This window comes from Rhynchophorus ferrugineus, unplaced genomic scaffold (assembly GCF_030347505.1).
Source record: "Rhynchophorus ferrugineus isolate W39M unplaced genomic scaffold, kcgeb_rfMv2 rfM4, whole genome shotgun sequence".
Lineage (NCBI taxonomy): Eukaryota > Metazoa > Arthropoda > Insecta > Coleoptera > Curculionidae > Rhynchophorus > Rhynchophorus ferrugineus.
The window spans coordinates 41358311-41378866 of NW_027472583.1; the positions used below are offsets into that span (position 1 = coordinate 41358311).

Here is a 20556-nt window from a genome sequence, read left to right on the forward strand (position 1 = left end):
AAAGTGACAGAAAATATCAGCAACAAACAAAACATTTTCGCGAAAAAATCTCGTTTCAAAATATCCGCTTCCCGATCGAGCTGTTAGCTTTGCTAAACTGGTTTCTTTTTCAGTACGAGACTTACCACATCTCACTACTGAAATGACGATTTAATAGCGACAATGCATCGAATTATAAGAAAATTATGAAGAATGAGAGTGTTACAACACAATATAACAATTAAATACAAATTACTTTATTATGACATTTCTAGCTAGTGTGAATACCACTTTCGATCTTTTATGTCTTTGTTATTTTTTTTTTTTCACCATTCCTTTCTTGTTATTTTATCAAAGTTAATTTAAAAGTTGATGTAATAATAAATACCGAATCTACACATTTAGAAAAAAGTGACTAACTATAGGCACAGAAAATGCAAGGAGTGGAATGATGAATGAATGAGTTTCTTAAATCTTCGTTGGTACATTTTATCTCCTGAGATATATTTCAAAATATAACCGAGCATTTTTATGTTGTTAATCGCCTTGTCGCGTTTCTGCTTGTATAATAATAGCTTCTTTCCAAAATTTTATTTAAACGCCTTAAATATAATCATTAACTCTTTGCTATAATGCTCACTAATTAAGAAATGAGTCACTTGTATAATTATTATTATATAAAATTATTATTGAAACAATTTAATGCATTTTAATTGAATGCAATTAAAAAAACCAACAATATTTGTATTATCAATATTTACTAGATATTTAAAATATTATTTTTTACATTAAAGAAAAAGAGAAAAAGAAATCCAAAAAGTTACAAGTGGGTTCTCAAAAAAAGTGATCCAGTTACAGCAGTAACTACCCAAGGTAAGACCACGTATGTTTAGTCTTGGTCTTTAAGTTGGTTACTCGCCAATCGGTAGGTTATGTGGAGACTGCCTCCGGGCTACCCACTAAACCCCACCCTATCAGCTGATCCAATGACCGTTAGGAGGCAGGAGGTCCTGGCAAGGACATGGCGTCGTTATCACACCATGCAGCTTGCGGTACCTGAGTTAATCACTAGACGGACAAGGTCAAGAGAATTGGGAGTAAGAGGTAGTGTCGACTGCGATAGAATAAGGCCACGAAGAGCCGGATAAGTTATTGGCCTAAAATATGGGCCAACTCGGTAATACATCTATTATCTGAGAGATGAAGAGTGGATAAATACCTCGAGTAGAGCTCGGATATAAAATCGTTTCTCTTTTATTAAGGGACATGTGTTTCTCTATGAATTTGATTATTCCTAACGAACCAGGGGGCATTGATTATTCTCCTGAAAGCTTTGTTCTAAAAAACTCGAAGACGTTCGACGTGACTAGGTGAGACGTATTTGAAATAGACACTGGAGACGTATAGAACGACTGGTCGAACCAGTATCTTGTACAGGAGAGATTTTATTGAGAGAGGAAGCCTGCTCGCCCGGTTGATGAGCGGGAAGAGCAGATTTACAATACCTTGGCCTTTTTGAAGGAACCTTTAAATCCGAGAATTCCACCTAAACTTCCGATGAAAGACAAGACCGAGATAGGTAGCTCCTTCTGACCATGGAATTTAGGCGTTCTCGATTTTGAGACACGAAATGCTCGATGCTCTTTGTGGAAAAAGATGGCCTGGGTTTTCTGTGAGTTCACTTGCAACCTCCAGAAATGTAACCACTGGACCGTCTCATCGAGTTGTTTCTGGAGTGTGCCCTATATATGCGGTGCTACTCTTGTAGAAGCAAAGTAAGCAATGTCGTCTACGTAAAAAGCTACCTCAACCTGTGATTTTCTAGGGATGTCTGAAAGAAAAATATTAAATAAAGCCAAGGGGGGACCTTGTAGAACTCCTGCGTCGATGGTTTTCCGGCTAGAGAGAGTACACTTGATCTTCACCTGGAACGATCGTCCTGATAGAAATGATTTAATAAGAGCAATTGGGTCAAGGCTGGATGTTTGGCGCGAAACCCGAATTGCTCATCTGGAATGATATTGTTTGCCTTTGTAAAATCGTTAAAAGAATAGAGAATTACTCTTTCAGCAAGCTTGGAGATGGAACTTAATAGGCTGATAGGCTTGTAGACAGAAGGTGATAACTTGGCTCCTTTTTTGGGGATAACTGCGATGAATGCATGTTTCCAAGTGGATGGGAAGTATTGCAGCCTCAGAATGACGTTGATGATATTAGTTAGTTCGGCGAGCTGCTTTTAGGGAAGCTTTTTAAGTTGGGCTATCCAGATATTATCGAAACGCGGAGCCTTCTTGTTCCGGACCTTGCTGATCATTTGCGTGAGTGTTTTAGAAGCAACTAGGTGGTCTAGTAGATAACTTTGAGCCACTTGAGAGTGAACGAGGTTGGCCTACCTAATGATTTGAAACAGGCAGGTGATCCCAGTGTCTACCGAGTTGAGGATAGTAGCAGCTCTACGATAGAGACGATTCTTGAGTCGGATTTGTGACTTGATGCGTTCAGGAACTGGCCCACTCTGAGAATGATATGGAACTTCGAGTGATGAATTCTGATAGGCAGACTGGATGTCTCGAGTTAGCTTCGACACAGCACACTCGATTTGGTCAGGCCGATCAATCTTCGGAATTGGTCCGGATTCCAGGAGAATATCCTGATATCTCTTCCAGTCGGTTTTCTTCCTGGCTTTGAATCGAGGAATTTCGATTGCACAGCTGTCCCCTAGAGCTAATATAATCGAGCGATGGTCCGAGTGTAACTCGTCGAGAACTTGTATATCAGAAGGACGATTAATATTTTGGAGAATGAAAAGTCCAGCATGCGTGGGCTGCCCCGTTATCCAATAGCGGGGTGATGAGTAGGTTCATTCGGCAGGGTGAGACCGAGCCCTAAGGAGGGGGCATATTGGCGGAAGCCGTCCGGTTGGGCGAAGCTAGCTTTTGGACTAACCTCCTGCCCTCTTGATTGCTCCACGTAGAATTTATGTTGACGGGGGCTTGTCTGCATTGGATTGGTCTAAGATTTCTGGTAGCAGGTCGGCAGCTACAGCTGGTATAATTAGCTGTGTGTGAGTCTCCACAATTGGTGCGCTTGGGTGGATCTTCGCGCACCTTTGTGCACGAACGGGTATCATGGTGACTGTCGCATTTGACACACCGGGGAGGTGCTCTACAACGAGAACCAGAATGACCAAACAACTAGCAGCTGTAACACCGCACAGGCTGGCTGTTGCCTCGCTGAACGATTCAAATTCGACTTTCATAATCAACAGACCTATTTTGGTGAGATTAATGATGTTCCTTTCTTCGTTAGGAATAACCACCTGGATTATAGGAAGATCTTCGTCTGATTTGAGTTTCAACCTTTGAAGAGATTTTGAGTAGAAGCCTCTGGAAATAAGGTGTTCTTTAACATCACCAACCGTTACAATCGGAACATTGCGAATATGACACTGATGACACGAATTGCCCTTTCAGAAGGTGGACAGAAGGAGCGAAACGCATATTTCCTGTCTACGAGGAGCCTGGTTAGTTTGCGGAGGTCGTTTGAGGTTGGTACAAATAGTCGAAATCCATCATTGCAAGATAAAGTTTCAGTAATCTCAATGGAGTTATCTTTTGAGATTTGGGTGATTTCTGTGAATCTGTTCATGTCACGAAGAACGATGGGTGGGATTATTTCCTTTTTAGGAACGATGGTCGCAATCGGATTCACCGAAGGAGTTGGCATAGGAAATTAGGTTTGTATTTGTGAGACAGTTGCCGAAGAGATTGGCACTGTGGTTGCTGAAAGAGAGGTATTTGGTGGATTAATGGACTAGCTACTTATATGAGTAGGCTGAGTCGGCTTGGCGGCGGCAGGCTTGGGCATTAGGTTGGTAATTGTCTTAAGTTGCCGACTTGGTCGACGCTGGTCTGAACGACTTTTCTGGAGGTGGATGGCTGCGAGTTAACCTTGACTCTCTGCTGGCTGGGTTGGGTTGGGCTCCTTCACATACGTTACCGAAGATGTTCATATTAAACAATAGATCCAATTCAAATATGCCTCAGCTGAAAAAAAGGAAACTTTAAAATGCAATTATTCAAATACAAGGAATACAGTGACTCTTATTTAATTCAAGACCCATGGAAAGAAACCCAAATCTCATACATAGCAGTAAAGCGGTGCATAAAAAATTTTAAACGATTTTTAAAATGACAATCGAGTATGTTCTTATTCTGTTATTATGGTTCCGTTATTCCATTATTCCATTATTATTACCCAAATAGCTTCGTTGTTTGAAGTAAATTGACTTCTTTTTTACTGTGAAGTTAAAACTACTGAGTGTCTCTTAAATTTATGTTTGTGATGGTATATAATTATTCTCCACAGCCAGAACGTCTAAAATCAAATAAGGAAAATTATACTAGTCATACCACTAACCAGTATATCCTCTAAATTAGTCACTCGCTAATCAGTAGTGTCAGTCACTAAGCAATTCAAGCGGTTGAAGTGATACGCAACATTAAAACAGCTCCACAATAGTTTTTATTTTTGGAGTCCCCTTTTTACTACTAAAAGCCAACCAACCAACAAGCCATCATCGACATGATGTATATAACCAGTGAATTCCGGCCCGAAATGCGACACAATTTCAATTGGTTAGCAATCAAGATAGAAAAATTGTTAACAATTGGAAATTTCCGAAAAAAGAACAAATAAAAACAAAGATAAGTAATATGAGCTTAAGAACTATCACATGGAACGTAAATGAACTAATCCAACGATCAAACCGAATATTCAGATCTGCACACACCATTAGACAGTTCAAAATAAAAAAATAAAAATTATAAGCGACGATCGTTAACATTGAAAATAACGAAGCTAAAATAAACATTGCTGCTTTATATCGTTCACCAAGACACAAAATGATATACAATCAACACAGAAATTTATTTTCAAAATTAAGACCACGATTTGTTATTGGAGGAAACTTTAATGTAAAACAACTTGAGGTTCACAATTAATAACACCCTGGAAAAATAAATGAATCACTAACAACCATTAATAATACAAAATGTAATTATTACTTAGGGCGCGATTCCACTTACTGGCCTAGCGAAAATAATAAAAGCGATAATAATAAATAATAAATGCCATCTTCATTAGACCTAACCTTATCCTAGATGTCTTTGGATTAATATCTGGAGCTTTGATAACTTTGGTTACTTCTTTCGCAACTAATTGAATCGTCGAATTTTCAGATTCCGTCAGATTCAGTCCGACAAATTATACTGAATATCACTTTGGTTTGAAGTTTTTTTCTAGATGGTCAGCAAAAGCTTCGGCCTTTTTTTTGTTCTGGCCTAAAAGCAGGCGATGAAATGCATGACGCATACCTGGTCACGGAGACTTGCCGTGGAGTGACAAGTGGGACCTGGTTATGTGGGACTGCCTCTGGACTTACCAATACACTAGACCGAAACCGCCTCACAGTTGACCCCTGTGAGTAGCTACTGCTACTGCATTAAACTTGGGGATATGGCACCCGGTAATCGGGCAACCGTTATTGTGCACGAGGACCCGGCGAAATAACAGATAGTGAAACTAACTATTGATTCGCGAACTTGAATTGACACACGACTGAATACTGTCATATGAGGGCAAAAATTATGACTGCAGCGACGGATGAGGTCGTTTCCGCCTGGAAAAGAGGGAGGTTAGCGGCGACGCGGTGCTAAGCTTCCAGAATGTCGACCAACTCGCGAACAAGCGCGTTTTCAGAAGAACTTGAGCTAAGTTGTTGTTTGTGGAATGATTGAGATTGAGATTTGTGGATGAATTTGATTATTTCTGACAAACCACAGAGCGTTTAAGATTCTCCTGAGGAGTTTATTTTGGAAAACTTGAAGCCGTTTAACCTGGTTACACCCAACTATATTTTACACATACTTAAATATTACACATATTTAAAGTAGACATTAGATCCGTAGAGGAGTACGGACCGAATTAACATCTTGTAAAATAAGCATTTGATGGAGATGGAAAGTCTGCTAGAAGGGCAGATCCGAGAAGATAGCAGGTTTGCTATCACCGAACCCTTCTGGATTTGGGAATACCAACCGAACCGTCTGTCGAAGTAGAGATCTAGGTACGTGATGTTATCTAGCACTGAAATTGTTGCGGTGTCCATCTTAAGTTGCGAGACGTGCAGTGCGTAACGCTTCTCAAGGAAAATGATGGCCTGGATTTTCAGGGGGTTGATCGCAACCTCCAGAATTTGAATCACTTGACCGCATGATCGAGCTGCTTCTGTAAACCTTCTTTCATTGTAACCTCGAACCTGGAGGCCGTGAAGAAAGCAATGTCGTCAGCGTAAAACGCGACGTCAATGTGCTCTTTTCTCAGCAAATCTGAAATAGAGAGGTTAAATAAGGTTGGGGCCAGCGGTAAACCTTGAAGTACGCCAGCGTCGATTTGTTTCCAACTGGAAATTGTTATCATGATCTTGATCTGGAAAAATCTGTCCGATAGGTAGGACTTGATGAAAGGGGTTAGGTCTTCTCAGAGGCCTAAGCGCACGCATTTTGCGATAAAACCGTCGTGCCAAACCTTGTCGAAAGCTTTGGTTAGGTCCAGGAGGACTACTATAACCTTTTTACGGTGGTCAAGAGCGTGATGGACGTGTGCGACCAGACGGGCGGTCTGATGGACGGATCAATGATGAGCGCGAGAGCCGATTGTTCGTCAGAAATGATGTTGTTTTCTTTTGTGAAATAGTTGAGAGCGTAGAGTATTGCCCTCTGCTTCCGCCTTTTGTTGATTGCTGTGTGCCCAATTTCTACGCGAGTACTGTGTAGATATCATGGTTTTAGGTATTTACTGGTTTTGCAGAGAATAATATATTTCCTTTTTTTTTCCTATTTTCCTATATATTTTCTTGTCATCAATTTTAGTCAGATAGTTATTTACGGGTTTGTATTTACGGGTTATTTTGTTGGCGTTTTCTTCGTAGCTCTCGGTTTTCAGCTATCATTTTCATGATTTTTTTCGAATAATTTTCTGAGCTTACGTCAATTTTTTGTTCAATTTCCGTATAGTTGGATATTATGTTTCAAACTATAAAGAAATCTAACAGGTCTGGGATTTTCTCCTTATCAGTTGGTCAATAAATTGGTTTTCTAGTTGACATGTAATTACATAATAGCTCAGCAGCTGCTTTATGAAGCTCATTGCCCTTAGTTGTCATTCTAGGTCACGATCTAGTATTTTTTGCATTAAAATCACCACCAATTTTAATTTTTTTTCCTAGGTTATTTAGGATATTGTAGTCAGCGTGATATTCCTGAATTCCATCAGTATTCCAAATTGTAATTCGAAAGCCTTTATTTGCCATTTCTAGTTCTTGAGGCCACAGGCCTATTGTTTCATTGCTTGTCTATTCTATAGCATACTTTAACTGACGTAGTGCAAGTGAATAGGTCGGCAATGTGAAACCTATTACCTACTCCTAAAATAAAATGAAGTTGTTACTGCTGTTGTCTACCAACATCAATCGAACGATGTATTATTGCAAGAAAGACCTGCAATAGCGAATAATACAAGCAGTACGCTCGGCCACACGTTTCAAGAGTTATGAAGGATCCTCTGATTCTTTCTTTGATCTGATTCTGATTGCCACTATTCCAGATCGATGCAACATGACTTGGCTGACATACGGTTTCGAAATGCCGAAAACGTCCAAAAATAAATCGACACAGTATCACCATATTTCCAAGAAGATGTGAAGGAGTTATAGAAAATGATGGAAAGATTTGTTTTATTAATTATATTTTATATTAGATATGTTTAGGACAATCTTAATTTACACGTAAATTTGTTACTACTGTTATGTTGTACTTGCATTAATACACAAGTAAGGCTAGTACGGGATTAATACATCAGTATGTATTACCCAAATTAAAATAAAACTAATCTACTTAAGCCAAACTTAAGAATACACTTATACACTAAACAAATGCATGCGGTTTGGTTTGCTTCAATCTCTTCTTCTTCTTCTGATTTCCTACGTGTCGTCTATCAATTTATTTCCGAGGTTATCATGCAGCTCTTCGTTGATTACGTAGCGATAAACATTGGTAATTAGTCTTAGAATTTTGTTTTAGGTGCGTTGAATTACTAGTTGGTTTGATGTATTAGTGCAACCCCATATTGGCACCCCATAGATCCAAACAGTATTTATGATTGATATATTGATGAAATAGAGATTGTCTTCCGACTAACCAGTACAGTTGTTTGAATTTGAGTCTAATCTGCTCTGCTTTTTGTCTAACATGATATTTTCAATTTAACCTACCATCAAGATATATTCCGAGGTATTTAGCTGATTCTGTTTGAAGAAATGGGCATCCGTCAAGTGTTATAATTAGGTTTTTGTCATTTCGCTGTAACACAAAATTAACATGGACAGATTTGGAGCTCTTAAATTGCATTTTCCAGTCTCTAGTCCATTTAGCTCTTATTGACCTCTACTTGTACTTTTTTTTACGGACTTAAAGAGAGATACATCTTTTACCATTATAACTCTGTCGTCAGCAAATGTTCCAAGAACTGTTTCTTTTGTTGTTAGGATATCAGCAGTATAGAGCAGATACAAAAGTGGTCCCGAAACACTACACTGTGGAACTCCAGCCGAAATAGGTTAAAATGTTGAGAATGCCCCTTCATGCAATACTCTAAATTTTCTTTGAGAGGGATATGATTCCAGCAGTCAACAGTAATTCCTCGGTAGTAATTTGCTCATTTTGTAGATTAATCCAAAATGCCACAGCTGGTCAAAAACTTGTGAGACGTCCTGGAATATTGCAGGGCAGTATTAATTTTCTTCGAATGTCGAGTGGTAATTTCGAAATCCAGACAGGAAACAGTCTCAAGCAGGCATTGAATATATATATATATATATATATATATATATATATATATATATATATATATATATATATATATATATATATATATATATATATATATATACATATAGATATATATATATATATATATATACATATAGATATATATATATATATATATATATATATATATATATATATATATACATATAGATATATATATATATATATATATATATATATACATATAGATATATATATATATATATATATATATATATATATATATATACATATAGATGTATGTATATATATACATATAGATATATATATATATATATATATATATATATATATATATATATATATATATATATTAATAACGGAGGTAAAATATCGTCAATTCCAGGAGCCTTTTTAGGATTGAGGTTTTTATCAATTTCTGTGACAAATTCCATTGGAGAAATCAGATTTACAGCTACATCGGGCAGATAGACAGGATTTATATCTGTCGTAGATTCTATATCATTCGGTTGGAATATGTTAGCTAAATGGTCTGCGAATAATTCAGCTTTTTCATAGTTCCGTCGAACCCATTTATTTTGGTCAATTTTAATAGGCGGTACTCTAATAATTAGTCGTTTAAAATATCCGAATTGCTTTCCATAGCGAATAATTTTTATCTCTTTGCGGGCTTAATTCATTTACATATTTTTCGAAACAACTCTGTTTATAGTATTTAATCTTTTGATTTGTCTGATTACTAATTCTATTAAATATTGTTTTCTCGACAGCATTTCTGGTTCTGTGCTATACTCTTGTAGCTCTTGTAATTTAACTCATATTTTGATTTCTCCCTTGATGTCGGGGTAGCTTCTTTTGTGGCAGACCAAATTAGTTCAACTATATTTCGGGTTTGGGGCTCAAGATTGTCTATAGTTTTGAATCTTACGTATAAACTGATTTGTTCCTGCATTATAAGTCTAAACGTGGCCCAGTTAGTAAAATAGTTAGTAATATTAGGCTTCTTTGTTTCTCAAAATTATAGCGCCTAGTGGTAACAATAATAGTATAACAGAAATAACTAGAGCTTCCGAACTCGATAATTTAGCCCATTTGCCTTCCATGTTATAATACTTAAGAAGAAATTACTCATTTTTGTTTTTCTTTAACCTGTTGTGGAATTTTTCTAGTTTTTCTACGTTGTTTGCTAACTGACTGAAATTTGGTAATATTTCAGTCTGAGAAAAGGTTTTAATTATTATATAATGTGCCATTCATTTTTGGGCATCTAATAATATCTATATTTTATTAGCGTATATATTATCTTTGAAGTAGAATTTATAATTAAATATATAAACGCCGACTCCTGGAAAGTTCCTGATGAGAGGTCGAAAATAACAAATCAACCGATCGCTGCAGTTGGAGTTCCAGGCCTTCCAATATCTTACAGCTATTTTTCCCATTATTGGTAATTACTAGTCGCAACTATTCCAGTTTTAGATATTATTAATGTGCATCTTTTTTTAAGCAATAACTAGAATTTGCTAAACTTATTTAAAAAACCCAGTAGTTTGTGATGGGTTACATTTACACCACCCAAAATCTACAGAAATTGACATTACATTACATGTCCTAATTTGAGAAATATAAAGAACGTTTAAAAACAATAAAATTAATAATACAAAATTAATTATATGAGCACGAATTCAATTAACAAACACTTTTTCGTATACGTAATATAATATTTAGCTACTATTTTCAAGCTCCAATACTTTTATTATAATCAAATATGCAATCCTATAACATTATTCGGTACTCATTGTTTTTGTAGATTTAACATTAACTTATGTCATTTTATGAGGCACATTTTACAAGAAACATAACACCGCGAAAGCGAAACAGAAACAATATAGCGTTCAGGTTCAGTGGGGAACATATTTAGCTTAATTTAATAAAGCCGCCGTTTTCAACATACGACATATTGTTTAAGGAAAAATTGCTTAAAGTTGCACTCGTATATTGTTCGTCTTTAATAACCCATAACATGAAAGTGGTATAAAACCATTTTATACCGTCTTTTTTAAAACAGAATTGAAACGAAGAACGTTCTGATATAGTACCAAAACATGCATTATCCCTTAATTATTTGTTTGTGTTCCATATTTGTCATAGATGTTAGAGCAAGTCCTAAAAAATATGGTGAAGGCGACAGGTAAACAAAAAATAAATTATCAATTAAAATTATAAAGATATTTCCTACAGTTTCTCGCCAAGTAATCGGTATTACGAATCAGATTTACCCTATAGGAATAAGTCAGGATATATACCACAAAATCCAATTGGAGACAACAGTCAAAAAGAATCCAGATTTGGAGTAATTAGCTATGGATCATCAGGAAATGGGTAAAACTATTATTAAACAGTTACTTGTAAAATTTTTAGTTCACTCAAATACTTCTAAAAATACTATATTAATAAAATTTTGAACTAATGAAGCAACTTTCCAGTACTCTATAAAAAACTCTGTTCTCCAGGAACAATATATTATATAATGATACATTTTCAAGTGTATATATAATATGAAATGTAATAATATAAATATATTTGCCATATCTTCTATATTTAATGTTTATTTGCAGATATAGTAATACTGGTGTGTCATATGGTACGATGAAATTGGACATAGGTGGCGTGGCATTAGGAGCCCTCATTGGTCTTGGAGCAATTCTAGTCATTCCAAAAATTGCACAAGTATTTTCCGGCGCTCATGGAGGATACTCTCGCAGTATGTAACCGATAAGAACTTGGTTTATAAAAATGAACAGATATAGTACTGCATGTTATAGTACTTAAAATTAGTCATCTTATTTTATCTTTATATAATTAAGTAAATAACTGTTGAATAACATAACCTAACTGTTATGTTCGATGATTTTCTTCGATACCAGTCCTTCATTTAGTATTACTGAGGTACTCAGTGTATACATAACAGGTCAATTGAACTCCCCGGCCTACCATAGTAAAACGCCTTTTTTTGGCAAAATTAGTTTTTTTATTCGACATAATTCCCTTCAAGGGTGCTACACTGATTATAGCGACCCTCCAACTTTTCGATACCATTTTTGTAGTACGATTTGTCCTTTGTTTCAAAATAAGCCTGAGTTTTTGCGATCATCCCAGCGAGCATTCTTTTGAGATCTGAGAACAGGAAATAGTCGCTAGGGGCAGATCTGGAGAATACAGGGGATGAGGAAGCAATTCGAAGCCCAATTGATGGATTTTTGCCATCATTTTCACTGAATTGTGACACGGTGCATTGTCTTGGTGAAGCAGCACTTTCTTTTTCTTCAAAGCGGCGCTTTTTCGGCGATTTCGTCTTTCAAACGGTCCAATAACAAATAATCTAATAGTAGCTGTTGATGGTCCTTCCTTTTTCAAGGTAGTCAATGAAAATTATTCCATGCGCATACCAAAATACAGACGCCATAACCTTGCCAGCCGACTGTTGCGTTTTCTCACGCTTTGGAGCGGGTTCATCGTGTGCAGTCCACTCCTATGACTGTCGATTGGACTTCGGAATGAAATGATGGAGTCATGTTTCGTCCATTGTCACATATCGATACAAAAACTCGAGCTTATTACGCTTGATCATCTTCAACCACTGCTCCGAATTATCAACTCGTCATTATTTTTAGTCGCGCGGCACCCACTTTGCACTCACTGAGTTTTCTCATACCCAAATATTCGTGAATGATATGTACACATTCAGCTTATATCTGTAGAGTATCTGCAATTTCATTCAATTTCACTCATTCAATTTACGGTCATTCAAAATCATTTTATGGATTTTTAAATGTTTTCGTCGGTAACAACCTCTTTTGGGCATTCACTGTGTTCACTCATTTCACCACGTCTAAACTTAGCATACCAATCCTTGACAGTTGATTTTCCTGGGGCAGTGTCCAGGAAACTCGGTATCAAGCCAAGTTTTTGCTTGAACTGTATTTTTTCTCTTCAAAAAGCAATATTTTATCAACATGCGAAATTCCTTTTTATCCATGTTTTTCACAATAACAAAAGTTTCTTCACACAAAATGCCATATTTCACAAATTAATGAACCGACAGCTGTCAAATTTATCACGCATCTTTTGAGGGTTAGGACTAACTAAAAAACATATAGATTTAATTCTAATAGTGCCATCTATGTGCCAGGGCGGGACTTTTCAATTAACCTGCTATGCTAATCATAGAGATCGCATAATTGCATTTCGACAACCATTACTTTTGTTGTTTGATTTAAGGAAAACTGATATCGAAGTCCATCAAACACCTTCAGAAACTTAAGACGAGAACCCAACTCAAACTCTCGTACTACCCTATATCCAAACGATAAAATGGAGTCCAACGAGGCATCCAAACAAGTCCGTGAGGCAATCAAAGTCTGGTGAGAGAAGACATCGAAATATCCGAACTCCTGACCGAGTCGTTTGAAAAAACATATAGAATGTCTAGCTTTAAAAAAAGGCAGTAGCGCCATTAAAAACAAAAGAGTGATCAGAGAGGCCGACAATGTAGGGAAAACAGCCCCTCCAAACCATCTTCAAAAGCACTTAGTTTCACCAAAAATTCTGCAAAAAATAATCAACAATATCAAATCCAAAAAGGCACCTGGATAAAAAAAATTTACATATCATTCCAGATGAACAACACGGGTTAAGAGCCAAACATTCATGTGCACATCTGACCACAAGATTGGTCGCAGAAATTCACTTCGCCATAAGGAAAAAACACAAGCTCTAAGATAGGTGACTTTCACGCCTTCACGAGCACTTCTCTTCTAAAATGAGTTAATATGAGCAAGGAAATCTTTTCAGCTGGTAAATATGGTCCAAAAAAAAACAAACTCTGAAAGAATTTCCAAACAACTTAACAGTTGATGAAGTTGTTTCCAGAGGTTTACGCTCTGTGGGAAAGATCGAAAGTGAAGGAAAATATTTACCGCACAAATTAGTTGAAAATACCATTTTGAACTGTTTCAACATCGTCGTTTCATTATTTTCCTGGCAGGAAAGTGAAGAACAGTTTTCTGTAGCATATTCTGACTGGCAATGAAAGGTACAAAACCCAAGAGGTTAGTGCAGGAGAGCCATCCACATCGACACTGAAACGAAAAATTAATGACCAAGAAATCTTGCTGTGCATATGATCAGCAAAATGCAGTGTATACGATCTGCTAAAGCTTAATATTTTAAGTATCTAAACAAATCCTTACTTTTTTTCGTACGTAACACTGTCTATATCACCTACCTGCTTCAGTAATAGATTTTGTTAAACTGAATAATGTAACATTTTCTGCATTAATGACTCAAAATTCAATATGTTTCATAACATTATTAATTCGTGTAAAACGTCTCAGGAATACGTAAGGTGAAAAATTCTCGGCCTGAAACTAAAATATTACGATTTTAAACAATTTTTTAAAATTTTTTTACGCATTCTCCATTGGCTTCAACGGACTTAGTCTAGCGTTTCTTCACCATCAATATTCCTTTCCGAATGTACTATCTGCTGAAAAACTAAAAATATTCATCTATGGGTTTCTCAGCTCCTTCATTGAATGCGGGAAAACGAAAATTTGGGAACCGATTGAATTCTTCATACCAGCTCACTTCTGGCGAATTTTGGCAACTAGCTGACCAAAGAACCTGTTAAATTGGTACAACGATTACTGTTGATCGTTTGAGCATTTGCTTTTGATTAGCATTCAGCAAATAAAGCACCCATTTTGCTCAAAATTTTAACAGCCCTAAGTTTCTATACAAAATTTTGGCACTAATTTTTCCAATATCCCCTCATCTCATTCACCTTCACCCGCCAAAAGTCCAACACGACATTTTATCATGCACTTTTTCAATGGTTTTTATTTCATCGTTTAAATTGAATGATAAACTTTTGTCAAGTTCGCATAAATATCCTTGGGAATTAATCTAATTAAAACGAAGAATTGTATGACCGCCCTATATTCAAGTTTATACTGGGAGAACAAGTTAAAATGTGTCATACATACTAACGGCAGTTGTGTCCAGGTACCCAGATACAAAACATAAATTTTTGTTGACGGAGGATTTGGAACGCTATATTTGCGTAAGACCGAGAACTCTTCATCTTGCTTTTGTACAATACAAATTACTTGCAACAAGCAAACAATATTCTATATTACAGGTTTGGAGACTGAAATGAATTCAATAACAAACTTTTTCTCAAAAATTGATGATTCCTTAGCTGCTAACAATATTGACAGCTCGTCCTGTGCACAAAAAGTTATTTGTAGCTACTTCCATGATGCTGTTAAAAATAAAAAAGCGGGCGAGTCTTCAAGCATAGATGAATTAATAGTATCTCTTACAAGGTAAATAATTGTGGTATAATTTTTTGTTACTTTAAAAGCTATATATCTTTTTATTTTAGTAACTCCTTGTTTTCTTACGTAACTGGAGGGACCACTATAAAAGAGGCAATTGACAATGGCAGGTCACAAGAGATGAACAAATGCGATAAAACCTACAAATGCCCATTAACTAGAGAAAATGTATTAAATATTGTATCAACATTAATGCCTGGTAATTAACATAATACCATTCACAGTAGTGTAAAATAATACAATAAAAATTATTTATTTCACTTTTTGTATTATTTTTAAAATAGTTTATTACTAATTATCGTATCTACTATTTTGCTATCTCTATAAATAATAAATGTCCAATCAATATAACTTATTATTATTAATCGGCTTAGCAAAAATTTTGCCCACCTATTTGAAAAAAACGGATGCACCAGGAGGCGTGAAATTTGGCACGGTTAAAGCCTATGGAGGAAGAATTTTAGGCCTAATAATTTTGTGTAATACGCGCTACAAATAAATATATTCCAATAAAACGAAAAAAGCCTAAATCAAGTAATATGGAATAGCAGTCGGATCGGTATCACAAAATATATAAACAAACCCAGCGGGAGGAGGGTTTAGCTTGCCGATAGTAACGTACTAGGATCGATTCTCGCTGCTGCTATAATATTTTTTTAAGTCTATAAAATAAAATAAAGGCTATCATTCGTTATTTATTAGTCAGTTATTTATTCGTTTATTAATTTTCCCAGGTATGTGTTCTCTGATAGAATCAAACGCAATTAAAAATAGGGTTGGGCTTATGCTGGAGCCTTAAGGTACACCATTTATTTGTGTAAAGGATGACGATATCTTGCCATTGATTCTAACCCTGCAAGTTCGACCCCTTAGGAAGGATGAAAGAAATTGATACGCATTACCTTCCATTCTTGTAATTTACTCAAAATTTTGGATGTCTTGATGGAGTCAAGTGCTTTTTCTAGGTCTAAAAAGACTGCTGTGTTATGCTGCCTCTTATTGAATCCTTCAACTATATCGCTTTCAAAACCCACTAAGTGATCCAAAGTGGAGAAACCCTTGACGAAGCCTAGTTAATGTTCACTCAACAGACTGTGTTTTTGTATGATATACAAGAGTCTTATTAACTTTACGTTCTATTAGGTTACACAGGTGACTGGTTGGCGCTTTTGGACTGTACCCATCCACCGAATGTCTGGGTTTACCTGTTTTGTATTATGTATCGCGACCAATACTGAACACTTTCACATAGTAGGTAGCTGTTCATTATTCCATATGATGTTGTATATGTTCAATAGCTTTTGAGTTTCACTAGTTTTTAATATATATTGATCTAATACCATATAAACCAGAAGAAGTGTACAGCTTTATATACTGCTTGAGAGAGCTCATCGTATGTTCTCCAAGCAATCATAAATGTTTCTACTTTTCAGAGTGTTCTCCGTAATACTATCATCGTGATGTTTTGTAAAAAGGGTATGTACTGTTTACCAAACAGTTTTGCTAATTCCAGTGGGTCTTCTATATAGCGTGTCCCTTCAACGATCATTGGTAGTTTAGATATAGGTAATCTAGATCCTTTAGTTTGTGAACGCTCATCCATATAGCCTGAGTTGAGGTTTGGGGATTTAAATTGTTGGTGAATTCAGTCCAACTTTTAGCTTTTGACTTCCTGATTTTTTCCCTGGTTAAAGCCTTTAGTCTCTTGTATTCTATAAAACAGGTGGTAGATGGATGATTTTTGAATCTGTTGAGTGCCGGCCTTCTATTTTCTATGGCACGCTTATAGTTAATATTCCATCATGGCACAGGTGGCTTGCTGTTTTTGCGTATAATCCCAGGAGCGAGCAGTTTGACGGCTCTGATGACAGATTTAGTGAATTCTTCCGCTATAGAAATTATATCCATATCAAGAAAAGGTAGCGTGATGAGCCGCCTGTATTTATTCCAATCTATATTGCGCAGATTTACCCTTGATGATTCAATAGTAGAGTATGTGAAACCTTCTAATTCAATGAGTGTAGGATAATGGTCACTGTCATGTAAGTCAGCCAGTGTTATCCAAATTGTCCCGCCCATTAAGATTGCTGAACAAAGCTCTAAGTCAATGCAAGAGAGGCTTCCAGTCGCCGAAGAGATGAAGGTCGGCGATCCGTCATTCAATATGTGGAGTCGAAAATTGTTTATTAGTTCCATTAATATGAGTTGAGTGTTAAAGCATGAGTGTTAAAATCTCCCACAATCAAAACCGGTTGACGCAGCTGAGTCAACAACTCTCCAGTTCCAGTCACCACTGCAGAAGAGGCCAAATATAAGTTACAAATTGTAACGCGTCTGTCCGTAAGATATATTTTGATGGCTACTGCTTCGAGGTTCGTAATTAAATTAACTTCTTCGTATACTAAATCCTGTTTAACCAGGATAGCTACTCCCCCTGATGATCTGTTTGTATTGGCTCTTTCTTTTCTAATTGCATGAAAACCTATAAAGTGAAGGAAGTCCTTTTTCTAAGACTAGTTTCTTGGAGAGCTAGGAGTGATGGTTTATGAAGACCGGCTATCACCTTTAGATCATTTGATTTGGGTTTAAAACCGTTCAGGTTCCATTGTATTATTTTATACGTCATGACTTTAATCAAAAAATGTCTAAGTCCATATCATCCCCCAGCTAGATATTTTGAGCCACCCTTATGGTTACTAGAACAACCACTATTACTTTTCTTACTGAGTGGTGAAGGGGGGCGAGAATGCTGAGAAGTGCTCGGAGTTGAATCTTTGGTACCCTTAGAATCAGGGCGCGGTTTACCATTACCGGAGAGCGGGCCATCCTTTTTATCTAAGGATGACGTACGAGAAGATTGGGAAGACTGGGAAGTGGTGAGCGTTTGAGAGGAGTTTAGATGATGGGTAAGGGAGGTAGTTGATTTTTGTGTTTTGGGGAAGGAATTTCTTTCTAAGGGTATCTCCCTTTGTTTGTGGAAGTTTATGTGCGGAATGGTTTAATTTAACATTGTGCGATGTGGATTTATTAACCGATATTTCTTCACCTTACGTGGCGATAGATATATAACTTTTCTTCGTTTTAACTGCATTCGCACAGTTCAACTCTGTATTTCCAAGTAGTTTTCGGGCTTTTTGAGCCGAGAGAGATGAGATTTTTTCAGTTATTTTTAATTTCTGGATCATGAACTTTTCAAATCTTTTTCCGCATGATGGGCAGGTTGGATCAAAAGTGCAATTCATAGAAATATGTCCAAATCTTTGACACTGATAACATCGCATGGGGTTAGGCACGTATTTCCTAACCCTTAGACTAAGATAACCGGCTCTAATTCTCTCAGGGAGAGAGCTTGTACGAAAAGTCAGCATTAAGCTATTGGTAAGCCTTATAATTCCATCCTTCCTAGTGGTGACACGTCTTATATTACAATTCCCTGAGAGCCCAATTCTCTGATTCCTCAGAGCAGTCTGCTCTTAGGAATCTAATATTCCTCAGATCAGACTGACAAGTGTTGCTATATATCACTCCCTTGTAAAAATTTAGCGAGGGGTGAGGTATGTCATTTATGTCTATATCATGCAATCTTTTCATCTTAATAACCCTATCAGATTATCTGAAATTTGCAGTTACAACCAATAATGTACCATTCTTCAATTTTCCTACCGACTCAAGCTCTCCCACAGCTGCTACGAAGCATTTGTGTATTGCAAATCCATCGAGTTATATTTTGTGATTTCTATTTTCTCTGTCCTGGGTCTTTTAAAACCTGTGCCAGTAGCTGTTACCTGCACTCCGTCCTGGTCACCTACCGGAATCGCTGCGCAAATGCCGGATAACGGTCGAGCGGAGCCTGCGCGACTACCCGCGCCCTCAACCGGTACTGAGGTTCCGAGTCCCTGCACCGTAACTAGATTTTCTCTATGGTGTGCCTCCATACTGAAAAAGGTGAAAAAACAAAAAACACGCAGGGCACATTACAGGACTACACAAAACTGAGACCCCGGGATCGTTACACCCGTACTACGACTGTGGACCATAGACCAATGTCTACACCAAGCGACCACAACCCCCTGAGGCAGACTGGGGCCCCGGGGCGTCACATCCGTGTTGGGATCGCAGAGTATCAATCTTGATTAATTCTCCACGATCGCAACCCCCTGGGGGAGAATCTGAAAATAATGTTACTTATAATACTTTGTTATAATGCTCCAGGGCGTAGTTTATTAATAGTAGTTAGGCGTAATTATTAATAGTAGTTAAATAACTTATTAATACTTTCTTGATTATTGAAATTTAGATTTAATTAAATGCAATTTAAAAAATGTTAGTGTTAGTTCTTGAGAAAGTTTGCATATATTTTAATATGTTTTAATATACAGACATTTATTATATTATTTAATGTTATATATCAAGTAAATTTTTGATCTTATATTGAAAATACTGTGGAAACAAGTTTTAGGGACGTGTCATTTTTAAATTAGTCTATTCTGAGAGAAATATGATTAATTTAATACATTACGGTCGAATTTCGACAAACTATTTATTCGAAACGAATTAACAAAATTGGTTCAACTTCCTTGCATCTAAAAACTCAGAATTCACAACTTCTTCTTGAATATGCATATACATTAGTGATGGCAAATTTTTTTTTTTAAATATATCGATAATTTTTTGACCGATATATCGATACTTTTGTTAGCCGATATGTGTCAATATTTCCTCGAAAAAATTAGATATATTTCTTAAACATTATTAAAAAAATTATGTTTAAAAACTTTTTAAATTGGTATTTATTTTTAAAGGTTTAGTTTATTTTGATACTTAGTTTTAATGGTTTGATGCAAAAAATAAATATTTAAATATTGCAAAAAAATATCAATTTTTTTTCTCCGATATATCGATATTTTTTTAAATATCTAATATATAATATTGGTATTTATTTGCTGTTGGTGTTTTAAAGGTTTATTTATTTAAAAACTATCGTTACTGTTTAGGAGATTTAGAAAAAATATATATATTTTTGGGCTAATATTTCACTATTTTTATTTTTTCTCAAACATATCCATGTATTTTTTGTACAATAGCGTTATTTTTTCCGTGGCCAATACCCCTAATGCCGATTACACTACTTGACAATCGACCGGTATAAAACAAAGAAGAAGAAATACCCTTTAATGTTGCCGGTTTTATTTTTGGGCTTTGCGCGCTACAGAGTATAGCTGGTTATCTAAGTCGCCACAAATAGAAACCGCGGGCGCCCTCTATTG

At 36.2% G+C, this 20556-nt stretch overlaps 1 protein-coding gene across 1 annotated transcript; it reads left to right on the forward strand.

The window, feature by feature from the left end:
- The first annotated feature begins 6633 nt into the window (after positions 1-6633).
- Desi (DM4/DM12 domain-containing protein Desiccate) lies at positions 6634-15496 on the forward strand. Its single transcript, XM_076404016.1, has 6 exons — positions 6634-6697; positions 11040-11079; positions 11130-11270; positions 11507-11652; positions 15091-15277; positions 15337-15496. Exons 1-6 carry the CDS (start codon positions 6634-6636, stop codon positions 15494-15496), a joined length of 738 nt encoding a protein of 245 aa, XP_076260131.1.
- The last annotated feature ends 5060 nt before the right edge of the window (positions 15497-20556 follow it).

What these genes read in the sequence shown, in the direction of transcription:
- Desi (XM_076404016.1), top strand. Translation starts at nt 6,634, where the DNA reads ATGGACGTGTGCGACCAGACGGGCGGTCTGATGGACGGATCAATGATG. An exon ending in TATGGATCATCAGGAAATGG is followed by an intron (nt 11,271 to 11,506) that starts GTAAAACTATTA and finishes GTTTATTTGCAG; the next exon opens with ATATAGTAATACTGGTGTGT. An exon ending in TTAATAGTATCTCTTACAAG is followed by an intron (nt 15,278 to 15,336) that starts GTAAATAATTGT and finishes TTTTTATTTTAG; the next exon opens with TAACTCCTTGTTTTCTTACG.